The following is a 19,490-nucleotide window of genomic DNA, read 5'->3' on the forward strand; positions in this document are numbered from 1 at the left end:
ACACTAACGTACAGATTCCAGGCCTCTCTTTGCAAACCCATTGAATATAAAAACAACATCCCAACAAAACAACAGCTGTATAAGATATTAAGAAGCTTGCTCAAGGGCTCTTCAACAAAACTAGCAGAAACAGGGGAATCTGTTCTTTACACGACGAAAGATTTCCAAGCAGACATAACGATTGTGTTACCACTTTGGCAATCCACTGAACCCTTTCTAAACGTTGCTTGGCCTGTTTTTGGATGCAGGAGACCGGAGCTGTATCGGCTTACTGAGCATCGTGTGACAGACATGTCTATGGCCAGGTCACCAGTTTTATGTATTTTTTGCATTTTGCATGATAAATTGCATTATATTAGGGATAAACTGTCTTTGAAGCCCAACCAATGGTGGTTTTCTAAGCCCCGAAGGTATTTTAATTTGGGAATTAACGGGATATATACGGGAATATACGGAAGTAACGGGAATAAACTGAAAATTGTATGGGTAATTTATACTAACTGTATTTCCCTTGGCATATACAGATGTAAATAAAAACATTTTGTTTTGTCATAGGCTGTTTTGAGCCCTGAGGAAACTTTGGGCACTTGACTATATGCTTCTTCATCTTAATGTCTTAGTTCTTAACATAGGTCTTTGCACAGTATTTGCAAATGTACACAGCCTCTCCTTCTACATTGGCTGGGGTGAAATGTCTCCACACAGGAGATAGTGCACGTGGCATTGTTCTGTAGAATAAGATGAGAAAAAAGCTTGTAAAAAACACTAATGCAATGCCAGAGTTATAAACAATTGGAATCGTCTTTAAAAATATTTTACTATTTTATTAATAGTAAATAAATGTATTAATTGACGGATAAATTAATAGAAATAAGCTAGATGGACAGATGAACAATCCTCAATCAGCATGCTAATACATTACCCCCAGAAATATCATCGAAACTTACCTGACTTGTCCTGCACACTACAGCAGGCCTCAATAGCCCTGCTATAGTGTGCAGGAGGCTGGCAATTATCTGTGCATGTGATGGAGAAATGCACAATGGAGGGTTGAAATTCAACGTGCAGTGTGTCCTGCATTCCATACATCTTTAAAATAGAGTTTTGAATGATGTTTTTATTGCTCAGCCTTTAATCTGCGTATTTTTTTTTTTTTTTTTCAAAATTCCCAAAATTCCCGAGCTTAATATTCCCATGGACAGTTTCCGGGGAAGTTTCCGGAAATTTACCGGATATTTTCTTTCCCTTTGCAACCCTACTGCTAAACCAATGTTTGTCATTCTCTGCTCATAAAGCAGAGTTTAAAACCACAACCTTCCCTCAGGAGCAAGTAGTCTCTAAACTACTTGAAATGAATCGTTGTCATTATCAATATTGACTGATGTGAAAATGTTTAAGTGGATTCAATTCAAAACAACTTAAATTGTCCCCGGAGTCAAGACAACAAGTACAAACAAGAAAGAAAACAACAATGACATCAGTGCAATAAAACAGTTGAAAATCAGTGAGAGTACTAAAATTATATAGTAAAAGTAGTCTATGATTATGAAAGAACGGTGAACAGGATAACAGCCGAGAAAACAGACATCAAGAACCTAGATAAATACTGAATGAATACAGTGATCATAATGCATGGAGGCAAGTGATACAGATATACATTATTTACAGTTAAGGAGAATGAGGAATATATGTACAGGACCAGGTAGAAACAGATGAATAAATACTGTTACGTATGAATAAATGTATATGCAGCAGATAAATATATATATAAAGATTATAAACAGTTGAGGTGAATACTGATGATGAATATATCTACAGGATCAGTAGCAGCAGATGAATACATATTGTGGCATATGAGTAAATACATATATAGCAGATGTGTAATAGATGATTAATTATATAGCACCAGATCAGTTAATCTAAAGATGATGAGTACGTATAAGAATATAGAAGCTGGCCCCACAGTTTCCCCGACTATTATAAGAGTGAACGGAAAAGTTAAAAACAGTTGAAAAGTTGGACCCAACTCGTCCAAATGGTGACGCAGCACATCACAGAAGCTCATCAAGTCTCAGAGAAATAACGAGACTACCCTTTGTATTCTTCAGTGGCCAGCAATAACTTTTAACATGTCCATGTCCTCACCTGTTCTTCTTGTCCGAACTGAGATCCCAGCTGCATCAGGTGTTCAGGGCGAATAAAACCGTCCGCGTCCTCGTCGCACACGTCGAACACCTCTCGGAGTTTCCTGAGTAATGTCAGCAGATGCTCCGGCTCACGGTTCCACTCTTCGTCCATCTCTTCACGGGTTTATCATCATTGGTTTGTTTTTATTTCCAGGGGCTTATTGTTGTTCGGGCCCGCCAGCTGACGCGTGTCACACTGGAGCTCTTGTCTGCTGCGGCCGAGCGCGAGAGGAGGAGTGATGCTGAGTGATTGACAGGAGGAACCGGAAGAAATGGCAACACACCTACGCAAGTGTTTGTGAAAATGCTATGGCAACCGATGATGCTGGGAGTAATCCACAGAGAGTTGAGGAAGAGGAAAGTAAGAAATACAGTTGGCCCATGATATACTCGGAGGTGAGAAGTAACAAAGCACAACTACTTTGTGACAAATCCAAGTCCTGAAACCAGTCCAGTTAACTGGACTTGGTTGAGGTTCTTGAAGAAGTCTCCCCTCTCATCCAAGAGGCTCGTTCAGTTCCTCTGACGATCCTCGTGCAGGACCTGGTGCCAGCGATGGCTGTCACCTCCTTTTTGTGTGCATTGTCAATGATGAGCATGAGCCGACCGCTTTCTGGCCCAAACACACAAATCGCACCATCGTCCCATGCTGGAAAATAGAGACATCATTTCAAAGCTATCTGCCATCAAAAAGATAAGGTGATTTTACATTGTAAAATAGTATTATATTAGCAGAGGAGTTAGTGGTTCATGCCCACCAGTGACCTATTTTTAAACAAGGCTGAACTACAGTTCAATTCAAGAAACAGAGCCAATAAGCTCCAGTGTGTGGTTCACAGATATCTCTCCCTGATTCTCACCACTAATGATGCTTTGTCCATTAGCCATGAAGTCCAGGGCATTGCAGGTCTTGCTGGGTACAGTTATGCACAGCAGCTCTTTGGGGTTGTCAATGTGCCACAGCTTGATGTCCTGCTCAGAGCAGGTTCCAAACAATTCAGAGGTTCCACTGACAGAAAAACAAAAAAGACAGATGAATTTTAGTGAAGTGAATTTGGGTTATAACCACCTTTGTAAAATAATACTAATTGATTAAAATCAACCAGAACCCACGTTTATATACAATTTATCTACAATTAAAACAGTTTGTCTAAACTCAAATGGAGTGATATGGATGAGGCATTCATATGTCACCCTCTAGTGACGAACTGCGGTGCTGAAGTTATGCACAAGGAGAATTTTAAAGTTTTAACACGTTTTTTTTGCCAAAGAAAGAAATACAACTAGTCACATTAGATATTCAGGAATCATCACTATATGTTCATAGAATATTAGCAAAGATTTAGTTTTGTTTAACAGAATAACAGAGGGGATACTATTTCCCTTGTCGTTTACTACAAGAGGAAGGATTTGTTACTGGAGGGAATTATTCAGCCAGGGGGCAAATTACAAGACAATATGCTGACTGGCTGCATTATTGTTGTGATCGTTACTGAAATATAGCATTCTTGCAAAGTTCACCTTCGCTGCATGACAAGCTTGAGAAAAACTGTGTAATACTCCCAACTGTGAAACCGTCCACGAACAATGTGAACAGATTGAAGATGCGGAATGAGACAACAAATGCCAATGCAAATTTATACAATACAACACATCTGAAGTGGAATCTATTTGATATTTCTTTGCTGGAGATTGTTTACACAATTTGTGAGAGGCTTTTATGATTACAATTGAATATAATATAAACAAGACTGAATTTAAACAGTGCTTGATATTGACCCAATTCATGTTAATCTCAATGGCTTCTGTCAATTATTAAAGCTGAAACAAGGCCAGAAGCAATTTTACTCTCTGGTGGGTTCTTTGACTGATGACGGTGACCCCCACTGATTTCCTCTCTGTCTACTATGGCTACGTCCTTGACAGCACTGGTGTGGCTGCTGGACACGAGTTCAGCTTCGAAGTCCACGTTACTGATGCGGTACATCCGAGCCGCCTCTGTCCCAACATAGAAATGGTTGTCTTCTCCACTTAAAGCAATGGAGGTCACCCCCTTTTCCACCTGAACTTTCCTAATGTGGGAAAAGAGATAAAACAAAGCCAAACAGTTAACATCACGGCCTCGTACCAATGTGTGTGTGTGTGTGTGTGTGTGTGTGTGTGCGTATATACATGATATAATGATATAGTTGTTGGACTCACTTGAGAATATTGAAGTTAGTACTGGAACACAGAGTGATAGTACCAGATCCAGATCCGAGAAGAAGGTCTCCAGACTTCAGTATTTTCAGGACACTGACACCCTGCACAGAGAAGGAATTACTTTAAATTAGGTATTATGTACACAAAGAAAGTATTTCTAGTTCTTGATGCAAGCTGATTGATCAATCTATCAACAAAGGTTTGGTTGAATATTGATGAGCGGTAAGAATAACCTAAACCTACAAGACGTTTCACCTAGAGACTAAAGACTAAAAGGAACATACACACAAATGGAGAAATTACTGCGGCTGATCAAATAAACTTCACAACATCATCCATTGCATATATTTTTCCTAGGAGCGTTCAAACAGGAAAACAGTATAAGCAGGATATACAAAGCAGGAAACATGACAGTGCAAGTGAACAACAGCTGAAATGAGCCGTGTTTCCCCTCATGAGGCCGACTTACCAGGCTGTATTTTGATTTAACTGGACCACAGCTACTCAGGTGCCTCGAGTTCAGGTTGATTTTCTTTATGTCTCCACTGGTAGTGCCACAGAAAATGAACTCATCGTCCTCTGAGATCTGTGTGATATACAAACAAGTCAACCTGATTAATGCTATCATATCTAGTGTATACGTTTTTATTTCATGAAAGTGTTTCATATCACATTCAGTGGTGTGATTGTGTGCATTCTTTAGTGGCTGTATATCTCCCCAAATGTGAGTACAACGGTTGTATCAGCAGACAAACTGACAAAAGCCTTTAAGCAAAACTCAGATAAACATCAAAGTGGTTAAAAGTAGTTCAATAAGCTGGATAAACAACATGATGTGATGTGATGTGATCTTCCGGTTGGTGAGGTTCAGCTCCAAGACTTGCAGTGTCTCGCTATTCCCCCCTCAAAACAAATGTTTAATATTGTTACAGATACAAACATTGAAGCCACATTAACAGGGAACACCATTCACTCACTTCCCAGCTGAAACAAAGACGTGGTCGTTGGTGTTCGAGTACTGCAGAGTGAAGGTGTGACCAGAACTGTTCGCTGAGGCTGGGCTTCCACACATGAACTGCTTGGTCTCAATATCCCAAAGGAATATGCTGAAATCACACAGAAAACACACAGAAAACACACAGAAAACACACATCACACACATCGCACACTCAACAAAATTGAGAATTTGTACAGCTGAGTCAATTTACAAGCACAAGTTAGAACAAACATGATGTTTACCGGCCATCTTCCTGACCCCCAAGGGACACCAGGTACTTGTCGTTCGGAGAGAAGGCCAGCGCCTCTACCTTCACCTTGTGGAGGGTCAGCTGGGCATGGATCGTTCGCTGTGTATAGTCCCAGATAATAATTGGAGCCTAGGGAAATATGTAAATAATTATTCTAAATGTTACAAGTTTTGGTCTTCAACAATCCAAAAATGGATTCAAGCCCACATTGTCTTTGATGCAAACAATAATTACTTTTTCCTTGTGGGACCACACCTGAAATAGGATAAATTAAACAAGTAGTAGACTTTAAATGGAATTTAGTGAGTTATTCTAATCCATAATAGAAAGGTTTACATTATGTTACCTCAAAGCCCATGAAGTTGACCTGTCCAGAGGCAATAAACAATCCACTCTTGGACACTGAAAACAGGATATTTTGTTTGTGTGTCCATGGAGGAACTCCTGCTTGCCATCAGTGAGACTCTTCAGAATGACCGTGGATCCCAGAGGATAGATGAGGTGCTCTTTGTCTGGGTGAACATTCAAGCCAGAAGACACGTGTCCTGATGAAATGAAAGGGTGGCATGCTATAAGATTTGACATGTTTTTATACAGAAAGTGACAACAAAATAAACTGTGTGCGATCATCATTGGTGATACTGTTCTTTGTGCCTTTTGAATAATTCTGTCAAAGGAACCCGGTCCAAACACAACAAGCTAATTTTAACAACGGGATGCATGACAGCTAGAAGACTGATAGCAGCAAACTGGAAGGTCGCAGGTCAGATGGCTCTGAACTGTTGGAGATGATCTCCATGAAGGGAGCAGCATCTAATCTTATAATGAGGAACAACATGGACAACCATTCTTCTAGTATATATGTATTGCTTTGACGGAGTTTCATGATCATACATTAGCATTAGCCTAGCATCAACTAGAAACTGTTGGTTAGAAAACTTATCATTGAAGCCAATAACAGCCTCCAGTTCAAGTTGAGTGACTCCTTGTGTTTTATCAGCCATGGCTACTTCTACTTTCTCTACCTCGTGTTGAGTGTAAAGATACTACTGCTGTAATTAATAGAAGTTCAAAGGGCAAGCTCAAATCGTGGAAGCGGCAGATCGTAGAGGCATTTCCGGTGTCAACAGAAACGTCCAATGGTCACACTGTTTGAGAGCAACTAAGGCAGTTTGTTTGATTTATTCAATGAGATATATGGTTGTCTTTTCATAACTGCTTCTGAAAATGGTTCATACACATAATAGGTTACTCACGTGTAATCTCCAAACCTGGAGCTCCAAGGTTTTCATATTACATCAGCAGTATAACCATGAGCGCATTGTGCTGCATGAATTAAATCCATTTACGGGCAGAAAATTGGAAATTTTTCCTCCTCAATAAAGAAAAGTAAATGTTTGACCCCATTTAGGAAGATTTACTACTTTGAAATCACATTTATAATTGTCCTCAGGGTTTTAAACTTCCACTTACGCAAACTAAATGTGAGTTGTGATTTGTTGAGACAGTTTATAAACATCTTCTTCAGTCTAACGCTGACCTAATTCTTGGTCACTATTATCCACTTTTCTTTTTTTTCTCTCCATCATCTGCAGATGTGTCTGCTCCTAAATGTACTCACACTTTTAATCATGTTGATTTTATGCACCATGGGTGTGTTCGGGGAGATAGAGGTAATTTCCTTAAATACAAAAACCACATCAGGGTTTTTATATCCCCAGTAGCACTATATTTACAATCATTAAATCAACTTGTTACATTCGACATTTAATCTATGATCAAGTCTGTTAAGTAACAAAAGAATAAATAGATAAAAAAGAAAGCAAATACAAAAATTCCATATTGACCGAATGTGTGTCATCATTTAGTAGAGGCTATTTTTAACATAAGGGCCTATTTTTTTACATTATGACTCATAACAGTTATAACCTTTGTAGCATCAGATCATTATATTTCAGACATTTCCCCTTACTTTGACCACATCATAGAAAATGAAATCCTAAAATTGCACATGACATAATAATTTCAAGATATAAATAAACATTATATAAAAGGGAAAAAATTCTCCTTAAGATGAATTAACGACAGTACTGACCACTCCATTAAACCTGCTGACACGGGGATATTTTTTTCATATGTGGTCTAGCGATCTGCTTTTTGTTCTCATGACCACATATCCGACCAGCTGGCCCCAAAAAAGGAAGTGTGTTTAAAGGTTTGACTTCCCCATCGCTCCGTCTCCAAGAGGATGTAATAAACAGAGAGACAGAGAGAGAGAGAGAGAGAGAGAGAGAGAGAGAGAGAGAGAGAGAGAGAGAGAGAGAGAGAAGAGAGAGAGAGAGAGAGAGAGAGAGAGAGAGAGAGAGAGAGAGAGAGCGAGAGAGAGAGAGAGAGAGAGGACCACCATTCTGTCAAACTTCATCCAGTCTTCTTTTTCTTATTGAGACGAAGATGCAGGTTGTTAGTCGGGGACGATCACTTTGGATTTACACTCTGATTATCACTTCTTTCCAACTTTGCCTCACAGAGGGTAAGAATCACGCTTCAGGTGTTTCTACAAACAATCTTGCCATCATTGCTTTTTTGGTCTAGAAATTAGAGAAAATATGTTGTATAAAACATATAAGCATTAAAACAAACACTAATACTGGAATTACAGGCTACTTCTTTATTTTTTTTTTTCCAGTAAAATGTTCTCCTCAGCTGCTGACTCACCAGCTTTGCGAGAAAGTTTGTTTTCCTGCTGCTCATCTAAAACCAAATTTGTGATATTCATCTGACCCCTGCCGTATGTTTTACACCTTGCTCTATCCCGTCTGTAGGACAACTTTCTACGGCCAGTTCCTGTCTCACTCCTCCAACTCCTGCCCTGGACATTAATGTGAGGTCTAAGGACACGGTGGTCATGACCTGTAAGGTCCCAGAGGGCCATCATGGGGTCTTCCTGCTGTACAGATTCAGAAAGATGGTAACTTGATTTGTGTGTGTGTGTGTGTGTGTGTGTGTGTGTGTGTGTGCGTGTGTGTTGTTATCACTGGGCTCCTGTTGTTTTATTTTTCCCCTCACTTCATTTCATTCTTGCAGGTGGACTCTCAGGAGCTGCAGTCCGGTGCTGGGGAGGTTCAGTTCACCCTCGAGGTGAAGGAGGAGGATTGGGGTGAACTGTTCTGCTGTCTGTACAGGGACCGTAGAGGCTGCTACAGCGCATTCAGTCCCTATTTGAAGCTGGAGCGCAAAAACGGTTTGTGTGTCTTTAATTTCTTGACAACACTTAAAAAAAGTTATCTCTCCATTGCCTACACACCAACCTGCACACATTTCATAATTACATTCAAAAGAACAAACCACGCAAATGATAAATAATGTCTGAAGTCTGTATCTACATTTTGGAAACATAGAACAAAGGGATTTCAGTTGATCTGTTCAAGGTGCACAAGGACATGATTTCGACATGTGGTTTTGAAAAATAAACACTCCCATCCGCTCGTCTCCAACCTCAACAGAGAACCACAACCTGCAGGTGCTTTCTGCTCTCTTATTGTCTCGGCTCTGTGGGTGTGTGCAGAGCTGGTTACATCCTGCGCTTCATATAGAAACCACACACACACACACACACACCCAAGCACATCAAACACAATGTGTACTGGCTTGTAGTGCTGACGGTTACAGAGTGAGGTCTGGTTACAAACTGTGGCAAACCAACATTGTTCTACGTTTTAACGAATTTGGTGATGATCCGTAGAAAGCAACGAGGCAACACACATGTATAGATAACTGTCTCCTCTTCTTCTCCCTTTGTGTATTTCTCCAGAAGGTCCCCCCACCCGCTCCGCACCCACTGTCCCTCCTCCAGTCCTGACTGTGGAGCCGTCCAGTGGCGTGGTCAAATGTGGGGATGTGCTCTCCTTCAGCTGCTCCGTCCCTCCCCTCCCACCTCAGTCTCAGGCTCGGTTGGGCCACGCCAGGTCACCAGTGACCTTCCTTTTGCTGAGGACTTCCGAGACACAGGGGGCGACACCTGTTATCCTGCAGCCTTGGTCCAGTCTGGTGTCCAGCTCGGAACCTCAGGCAGGAATGTTTACTGTGGGACCAGTGAAGGGAGGAGAGGACGGAGAGTACACCTGCATCTATCAGGTCACCAGAAAGAGGCAGTTGGTGAATTCTACTGTGAGCAACGTGGTTCAGGTCACTGTCACAGGTGGGAATTGGCCAGATAACCTTTAAATGATAAAAGCAAGCAGCTCTGAAACAGTCCCTGTATATGTTCCCAGTGATATAACACTCTTGATTGATCAGAGGGCCACAACTAGATTATTTTCATTATCTGTTAATCTGCGAAATAGTAATCGAGGTGAAACATTTTTTTATTGCCCTAACGATAGAAATGAGTTGAGCTTTACATTTATTTGCATTTTATTCAATTTTGCATGATGAGCTCAGTAAGAACAGTAATTTGAGCGTGTTCGATATGAGGCCACTTTAAAAGACAGCAGTGAGGTGATGTTAGGGCCAAATACCATCAAGGATCTGATATCTAAATAAAATATAATGTGAATTTTATCCCAGGTTGACATAAATAACTTTTTCTGTTAAACCATTGGTCATTAATCCCCAAACTATTAAATCGGAAATTACTAAATGACTAATACATTACCATAATTGTTGCAGATTAATTGTCTGTGCATCAACTAATTGATTAATAAATCAATTGTTTGAGCTTAATGTAGCTATTCCTCCCATAAACATATTTCTTAAGTAATGACTTGACCTGTCAGTAGACTGTTCACTCCAGCTGATGTTTCCTCTGGTCTCATCGGTCAGCAGACGTGCTCCCACTGCCCACTCTCGATCTCCACCAGCAGACGGACGTTTGGCATCTGCTGTGCACCGGGTCTCCTGCGTACCCCGGTGCTGTGTTCTCCCTCTACCTGGCAGACCAAGAGCTTCCTGTCGCCACACACCACGCCAAAGTGATCCAGCACCAGGCCTCTTTCCCAGTGCCTGTCCAAGACTCTCTAGTGGTTCTGTACCAGTGCCAGTACAGTGTCTTTCTGGGAAAGACATGGAGCAACTCCCAACGCAGTCACCCTCTATCTGTAATCAAAGGTAAAGTTTAAACTTGTATTGTTTATGTTATTTACTTTACTCAGACGCAAATCAGGGTTGCCTGTGTGCAAATGTTTTATATATTAAAGTTTTAATGTTATTTACCTACTATTGCATAGTGTTGGCTTATAACAACTATCACTTTATCTGAATTGTGCTGAGCGGCAGCAATAAGGTGTCCATGTTATATACACAATTTATAGTTTTTTGCTCGAGAAAATCCGGTGGCTGTAGTGAATGTCGCTGTCTTTTTATCATGTTATTAGTACCATACATTACAAATAATATTAACATTTTAAAACAAATATTTAAATTAACTCTTTGATGTTTTTATAGTAGATTACTTACTTTACTGTACTTTACACACAACAATACACCAACTTCCCACTTTCTTTTTTCTGGAAATTGTTAAACATTTCCCATAATTCAAGCACTTTTTTAAGTAATAAAACCATTTTAACAACATTTTAACAGGTTTGATAAACAATTAATAGCTAATAGTTAATATTTAATGTATGTTTCTGTCAGTCAATGACCGTGTTGCCGCTATTCGCCATGTAGAGTTTTTATTCTCAATGGGACTAACCTGATAATAAATACATGTTTTCTCATATGTATTTCAGGACATCCACCTCCTCCATCACCAGGTAGGCGAACACTAGCACTCCATTACCTCATATGTTGTTTCATCTTTTGTTAATTCAGAGTGGCAGGAAGCAAAAGGCTGAACCGATTACTCCGACTCTGCAGAATTAGGATGTATCTCTGCTGTCTGTGGTGTGAGGGAATTCATTACTCACCCCCTTATGTAGCTACATCTACCATGAATCATACACTTCACCACAGTGCTCCTTAATAACAAAAATGCTTTTATATTTTTCACTGTCCTTTTAATGCGTCTAGCATTAACGGCTGTGTGACGCCTGCAGGTTTGTCAGCTGTGGACTGGCCTCTGGTGCTGGGATCTTTCTCCGCTGTGGTGTTGTTCCTCTGCGCCGTGGCTCTGGTGGCTGTGGTCGCACACAGGAAAGGTCATTTCACACGAGAATCTTTGCTTCGTCACCGATTTTCGTTTTTTCGCTCTCGTGTACATCTTCCTTTTTGAGACACATGATTTTCACTCTCATTTCTCTTTCTTCTCAAACAGTAAAAGCAGCAGCTGAGAAAAAGAAGACGAGGTAAACATTTGTGCTTTGAAATCTTAAAACAGGTCACACCATGAAAAGATCATTATACTTTCTTTAAGTTAATGGGTTTAATTTCTCATTCAGCCCTGACATCTATGACGTATAAGATGCATTTATATCTATTCTTGGCTGGAACGAAACTCGATTTCCCTGCGGGATCAGGTATTTTTGATCCTATGTATTCAATATTTTGGTTTTGCCTTGTTTCAGAGAGGAGGCACAGTTCTGGACTCAAGTTCATTCTAAGGACCACGTTGTTGGTAAGTTTTTTTATTCTTCAGAAATACATTTCCTCCTCAAAAATGAGTAATTACTCGATTCCTCTATTTATCCACATTCCTTGCATTTCACAAGTTCTTGAAAACTATGACAAACTGATCCAGCTGGCTTATTGTAACTGTGTCCTTTTTTTTTTTTTTTTTTATAGACCTTACACTCAGAAGGTCAGGCTTCACCTCTCAGGTAAACATAAACAGAAGCACGGATCCTCTCCATTTGATTAAAAGAACATTTTAATGATGACTTATCAGCTATTGGTTACAAATGAAACAAGCTACTTATACTTTCCTTCCTCATATCAAAGTTTTTGTGTCAGTATTTTGAAATACACGCCCAAAACTTTGAAGGAGCAAACTTCATTCAGACACAGAAATAAGCCCATGTGCAGTGTTCTGACATTAGTGTGCCTCTTTGTGTTGGTATGTCTGGTATTTCAGCAACCTCCATGTTTCTGCTCTGGATTCTCTGTGACAAACAACTGTAAACGCTCCTGATCCCCTTGCTGTAAACAAACATGATCCCCTTGCTGTAAACAAACATGCACATGCATTCACTCACATTCATGCACAAGCATTTCCCCTCCCTAAACACACTTTCAACTGAAACCCTCATGTATAACTTATTAGTGCTGCAGAGTTTGAGTTCATCTCAATTTTTTATATCACGTTCACTAAGTAGCTCGATGACGGCCTCTCGGACCAAAGGCTCTATGCAGACTTTCACTTTCTCCTTGTGCTCTGTCACTCAACAGCCACTACAGAGGATAAGACACTGACACAAAGATTTACCAGCTAAATCAACTTAAATAATAATTGCAGCTGTTTTACGTTATTCTTCATTTTCATGTGTGTAAAAATGTTTGTTGAGGTTAGCAGCAGAGAAAGACTTGATGTGATTTCAATCAAGTGTAAACCCAAATAAATGTAGGAGATATGACAGGAGGTTAGGCCATAGGACACATATAAATCTGAGAGACAAAGCTGGAAATGTATTTAAAAAACAAAATCCAAGGACTAATCGACTCAAGGAGCACAAATCAGATAAGGTGACGTGAGAAATAGTGCATACATTGTGAACCGTGGCAGAGTGGGAAAGCAGAACTGGCAGATTAAGTTAAAACAGGAGGCCAACAGATAAAATATTAGCCACAGAGGTATAAAGATTGTAGGAGAATAGATCATCTCTGAGGCGGATATCGCAGCAATATAATTTGTGTGTGTATGCGGAGAGTTGTGTAGCTGCATCTGAATCTGTGTGATATCGGTGAACGTGTGTCTAATCAGATTTGTAATAATCCTTCTTAATAATCTGTAAATGTGTAATGAGGTTCACAGTTTAGTTCACGTGCAGATGAATCGTTTTGCTCCAAGAGCTGCAAACACAGACATGTTATCAGTTTTATCTTCTTGTTTTTCACATGATTTTTGAAAACATCGGTATTTATGTCGCACTTTCCTCGTCTCGAAGTCATCTCTTTACAGGAGAGTTTCCTCATTCACCCGTTCACATCACACATCACTCACACACAGCCAGCAAAGCTGTCAGGGGCCATTTGGGATTCAGAATCCTGCTCAGGCCCACAACGGCACGTTTCACCTCCGAGCCACAGCCACACCGTATCCTCCTTATTCACATTATGTAAATTTGTTTTACCCTTAACTGAGGCATAGCAATTGAGGCAAACATTTTTTGTGACTTCTTGCACGAGGAAGTGAAGCAAAAATCACCGGTATATCAAATCTAGTGCGAGGGCTGTCAAGAGTTGTAACTTGTCTGTATTTCCAGTTCTAGGAACAGAACACTTTGCATTTATAGAAATTAATGACTATGTTGTCTTCTAAATATTTATCTACAGATTCACGGATCTGATCATAAATCTGCAGATTTGTCAACACTACATCTGCAAACCACATTACACTTGTACCCACTCCAAGGCTCTGTGTATACATTTCAAGATTCCTACACACGTACATATACAAACACACACATGTGGGTCTGTCTATAATTGTGAGGACACTCATTGACATAATGCATTCCCTATCCCTTACCCTAACCATCACAACTTAATGCCTTAAGCCTAACTCTTACCTTAATCCCCCAAAAGCCAATGTAATTAGTGAGGACCAGCCAACATGTCCTCAAAACATCAAAATGTCCTCACACACACACACACCCCCACACAAACACTGCTATAATATTGGCTCAACAGGAATGCAGATTGTATGCATGTTGTGTATTTATAGCCAGATAGGACTCTGTGCCACAAGCAAAGCAATGGTAGGACATGAACCGTGCTAAGGTAAATATGTCAAGCTGAGGTCTTTCAGAACTTCTCTGTGTGTGTTTATTTATTTGCAGGAATGTATCAATGGCGACAGTGCGACCGCCTCCCGATCTCCGTTATGGAACTCTCTCTCCACGTTCACAGCCCCGATCCATTAGAGATGTTTGTTATGTTTGTGATCTCTCCCTGTGTGTGCGTGTGTGTGTGTGTTTGGTTTGTACTTTATCGCAGGTGATCAGGGTAACATCAGTTGTCGCTACACAGCAGGACAGGAAGAGTTGTTTCCTCAGTTCCTGTTTCATGTGCAGCAGTAACATTGTACAATTTGACAGGATGGGATGTTTGATCTTAAATGTAAACTAACCAAGTGGATTTAAATACAGATTTTTATTTTTTACTACCACTATTATTGTTATTGTTTGTATGTGGGATATGTGCTTGTGAATAACTTATATGAAACTTTTGTGATTATTATTGACCTCGGACAAAGCAGCTAACTAAACAATCTTTGGAGCTTTCAGCCACATCATATGATCTTCATCGGGAGATGGAGTTGTCCACATGACATAAAGTTTAATTTTGAAATGTGAAGGTTTATGAAATGATCCAGTAGTGTGAAATGACCAAACTGTTTTGGCCTATCTAACTGCTTCATAGTGCTTTTGCAGATTTGCAAATAATACCAGCGACATTAGGTAATGTCTGTACCCCTTTAAACTCCATGTTTTTTTTTGCAGTTATTAAAGTTTATTTATAAAGCAGATTAGATTGCAAAGTGTTTTGCATGTAACAAACTAAACTCCATATAAATATACAAATGCAAACAAATTACTCTACATTTTAAAATCTGCAGGAAAAAATTGGACATCAGCAAATCAAGCTGATGTTTCAATGAAAACGAGTGCATCCCAATAACTAACAATTTAACCTGTGATTCACTGTAAAGTCAACACTTTAGTTTGGTAAAGATTACCTACAAATAGGTTAGTCAGTCTCAAGTTTAAGATCTTTATTTGTTAATTCATGAATTTGAATCATGAATTTAGTTTACAGAGTTTAGATGCTTCATGCCTGCGCTGAATTACAGTGAACAACTTGATGATCTTCTCTGATCAACATCAAAACAATGCAGACAAACTATGGTGAGGACCGAGCGCACTTCTACACATCCTGTGACCGCCTGATGAAACACACTTGAGTCACATGCAGCTTTGTATTGAGAAACAATGTTCTTTTGCTGATGGTGTCTGTTGGCATAAACAAAAGCTGTTACTCCACTTAAGGCTCGACACAATAACAAAACAATTTCATTCATCGTGGAATGAACATTCAATGTGGATATGAAACGCTAGGTTGACTTATTAGATCTTTAGTTAGCGTGAGAAGGAAATTCAGAGTTGTGATTGGCTGCTGTAAAATAACATGTGACCTAAATTAAACTAGGGTTAGGTTCAGAAAGTTAGGGTCTGAGTTTTTTAGATTTCTTTCTTTTAATATTGTGCTTTAATGAAGTTATTGAACACTCTTTAGAAAAAAATGCATGTTTTTAGAAATTATTTTGAAGAGTTTAATAATTTTGCAAATCAGGCAGGAGAGAAAACAACAAACCATTCATTCGTAAACTGGGGCCTGCAGTTTAACTGAACACTCTGCAGAGGGCAGCATTTCTTTCTCATCTGAACATCACAAACTCACCTGCAGTACAGAACAGCATGAAGGGGGGTTGTTCACCACGCTCCTTTATAAAGACAGAACAGGTCCTGTGTTCCCCGGAACAACACAACTCTGATGTACATGAAGACCCTGGGGAATTTACTGGAAAAAAAAAAAAAGTGCAGCAGCTGCAGATATAAAGTTTGAGCTGTTATATCTGTTTTTAAAATCTAAATACTGCTCAGCCCTTAGTTGTATAGTGAAAGTAAGTGGACTCACATGGGTGACATAATCGTTTTATGGTGGATAACAACCTAGGCTTGGCACTGCCTTTCAGGAAGCAGCAGAAAGCCAACTCTGTGTTAGTACAGGGCTTTATCACACTTTACTGGCCTTATAGCAGTTTTGTATCAGCGGCACAAACACACACATGAAGGGAAAGTACTTCTTCTCTTTTTGTTTATGGAGACAAAAAAAACTGCTGAGGAATGCGTTTAAGTTGGTTTGGTTTGGTTTGCTCTTATTCTCCAGCGAGTCACAGCTTCCTCCACATGCGCACACACTGAAGACATTCAGCTCCAGATAACAGCATCGGGCAGATTTGTTTGAATATGAGGCCGAGTATCGAGGCCTCTGACATGTGACCTCATCACGCTGACTAACGCAGGTGGGACCTCGGTTTGCACGCTCAGCACGCCGGCCTCGCCCCGCATTCCTCTCCACATGCATCAGGTGAATAATAAATGACATTTGCAATCTCGGAACTCATGATAATTGCCCTTTTAATGCCACCGCACGCTGAGTCTCCATTAGCTGAAGGAGTGTACAGGGAGAACAAATGTGGCGTCGCGTGTTGGAATCAAAGCTTCTCCTGTGCGCCCAGAAAGTGTTCGGCTGCCAGGTTGTGGTCATATAATTAAATTTAATCTGATGCAATGCCCTTCGTTAATTTAGTAAGTCAGGTTTCAGGGCAGCAACACATTCCACATGATCGTCTTCAACAGACTGTGGCGAAGAAGAACGCTGAAGCTTTCTTCATGTTTCTGTTCATTGCAGATACAGTCGATCGAGGCCTTCCCACAGCCAAGGGTTCACCTCTATCTGTGTGTGGCTTGAAGAATGATTCATGTTTCAAGGAAAAGAGCAAATATGAATCATTGGGTCTGATATTTTTCAGGCAATTATACACAAGCACAGAATTTTAAAGGGTTTTTAACCTTTTGGTATTTCTCACCAACTGACTGCAGACCACCTACTGTTCGTGCCTAAACACTAACGACAACATGCGAGAAACCCCCCATGAAGATAAGTGTTGTTTTTAGTATACAGAGTCATTTTTTTAAATAACCAGAAAAACCCGCGGCTTGTAGCTGTTCTTCAAACAAAGACGTTGCATTATTCAGTTTAATAAACAATAAAATCACTGGAACAGGACTAATAGGTGTTGTGAAAGTGTCCATAACCTGGCTAAAGAATGACGGCCTCCAGGTGTAATCACAGACAGTACTGACGCACGGACAAAACCTCCATTTCAAGAAGTCGGAAGACAATGGCATCTTATTTTGAAAAAGCATGTATCATGCCAACAAGATGTTTCTTCATTATAATGAGCGTCAGAGCACAAAGTTATTTTTAGCAATCCTTATTTGATATACTGATAAAATCAAGGGTCTGTTTTGTAGTGAAGCAGAAGAGGGATTCAATGGTAGAAGTACATTGAACTGATACTCAGTGCATGACGGAATATTCTTTGTTATATTTCAATTCACATACACATACTACAAATTATATGATATGATACAATATTATACTGTATTATATTATGAATCCACATTTCAATTCATTAGATCTGGTGTATTTCAGTTCCTTTTTTGAAGAAAATCTTGAGATTTTTCCCCCCAGATCCTCATCGCATCCCTCAAGTTTCATGGTAATTCATCCAGTAATCCTTCACACTTACAGGCAAACAAATATAGCATAACCTCAAATATAATCAGATCGGCCAATATGCCGCCGACTCCCCCAACACACACAAATACAAGCCCACTTCTGCTCTTACTTTTGTCCTCTTGACAAAGGCAGGAGCGGCTCATCATCCAAACAGCGACTGTCTGACGTGCTGCTGATTCGATGACTCGGAGCCAGCAGGACTTTGGGTGAAACTGATAATTAAACGTGACGGAAATGAGTCTGGCGCAGCAGGTGACCGACACATCTGAACAGTGGCCAGATTAGACATCATTTTGAGAGACGGAACCTGGAGACGGAACCTGGAAAAAGTGCAGTTTTGCACTTTTTTGCCATGTTGGCGTGAGAATAACAATAATAATATCTGATGTGTATGTAATGTGCTCTGTTATATTTTCATTTGTTCTCAGACTAAGCATCAGTTCCATGCCAAAGCCTCTAGGTGTGGTGCAATCAGGTTTGGCAACGTGGCACAATAAGGGACGTGGCCTTGGGAGGAACAAAGTTTATTAATAATTTTGAACAATTAAGTTGCTTCAGCGCCACCGTAATAATAATGTCACTGGGCTGCGTCCAGTCAGAATGAGGTGATGAATTATTCACAGGAGATTGGGAGGTCACTAAAGCGTGATCTCACCCTTCCACATACACACGCACACAAACACACACACACACACACACAACGGTCCACAGGGACAGTGTCAGTGGTCCAGATAAAGACCGGTAGGTAGTGAGGCAGGTGGTAACTGTTCAGAGGATCTGTGACTTTTACGTTATTTATTTACATCCTGTTGGTTTTATCCTGTAAATGAAGATGCACAACAAGTCTCCACTCCCTCCAGCTATCCAGAAATGAAGCCAAAATATCCAAAATGTGAACGCTGCCAAGTCTTTCCAAAGTCGTCTTCTGGAGCCAGTAATGAAGCAGTAGCGATTGGGGATACATGTGTTTGACCAGTTGCAGTCGCAGCTTTCAAACAGGACTTTTCACCCTAAGTTTATGATGTCAAATAAGTAATTAAACCAAACTTAGTCCCCAAAAAATGAGCACAACATATATCAGTGTGTTCAAAAAGGACAGAAACCTTTGAGTAAAAAACTGTTGGTGTATTTTTGTATTTTGACTCCTCAGTCTAGTCCATGTCCCATCTGCTAACATGGAGGAGGTGGGAGTTATGACCTATGCTGCAGCCAACCACCAGGGGTCGATTGAGATGCTTTGGCTTCACCTATAGGGAGGATTCAATAGTCTATGTTCTATCAGCTCAAAGAGATGAATTATTACCATAACCATAAATGTTGTGTTCCGGCTCCTGTAGACCCTTGACCCTCTTTAAAAGTACTAAGTGATTTATGGCTTTGGTATTTCATGGGCTCA

At 40.1% G+C, this 19,490-nt stretch overlaps 1 protein-coding gene and 1 pseudogene across 2 annotated transcripts; one reads left to right on the forward strand and one right to left on the reverse strand.

Annotated features, from left to right (window-relative positions):
• Positions 1 to 2,116: 2,116 nt before the first annotated feature.
• Positions 2,117 to 6,639, reverse strand: LOC133953310 (cilia- and flagella-associated protein 52-like; annotated as a pseudogene).
• Positions 6,640 to 8,042: 1,403 nt separating this feature from the next.
• LOC133953299 (uncharacterized) lies at positions 8,043 to 15,254 on the forward strand. 2 transcript variants are annotated; one of them, XM_062387159.1, is made up of 11 exons: positions 8,043 to 8,165; positions 8,458 to 8,603; positions 8,720 to 8,876; positions 9,447 to 9,833; positions 10,460 to 10,741; positions 11,365 to 11,388; positions 11,671 to 11,772; positions 11,889 to 11,919; positions 12,139 to 12,188; positions 12,356 to 12,390; positions 14,566 to 15,254. In XM_062387159.1, exons 1-11 carry the CDS (start codon positions 8,087 to 8,089, stop codon positions 14,647 to 14,649), a joined length of 1,377 nt encoding a protein of 458 aa, XP_062243143.1. In that variant the 5' UTR covers positions 8,043 to 8,086; the 3' UTR covers positions 14,650 to 15,254. The 2 variants fall into 2 exon arrangements, with proteins under 2 accessions (XP_062243143.1, XP_062243144.1); XM_062387160.1 differs by having other exon boundaries at positions 9,450 to 9,833.
• Positions 15,255 to 19,490: the final 4,236 nt, after the last annotated feature.

The sequence above is a fragment of the Platichthys flesus genome, chromosome 5, assembly GCF_949316205.1.
Source record: "Platichthys flesus chromosome 5, fPlaFle2.1, whole genome shotgun sequence".
NCBI classification, from domain to species: Eukaryota; Metazoa; Chordata; class Actinopteri; order Pleuronectiformes; family Pleuronectidae; genus Platichthys; species Platichthys flesus.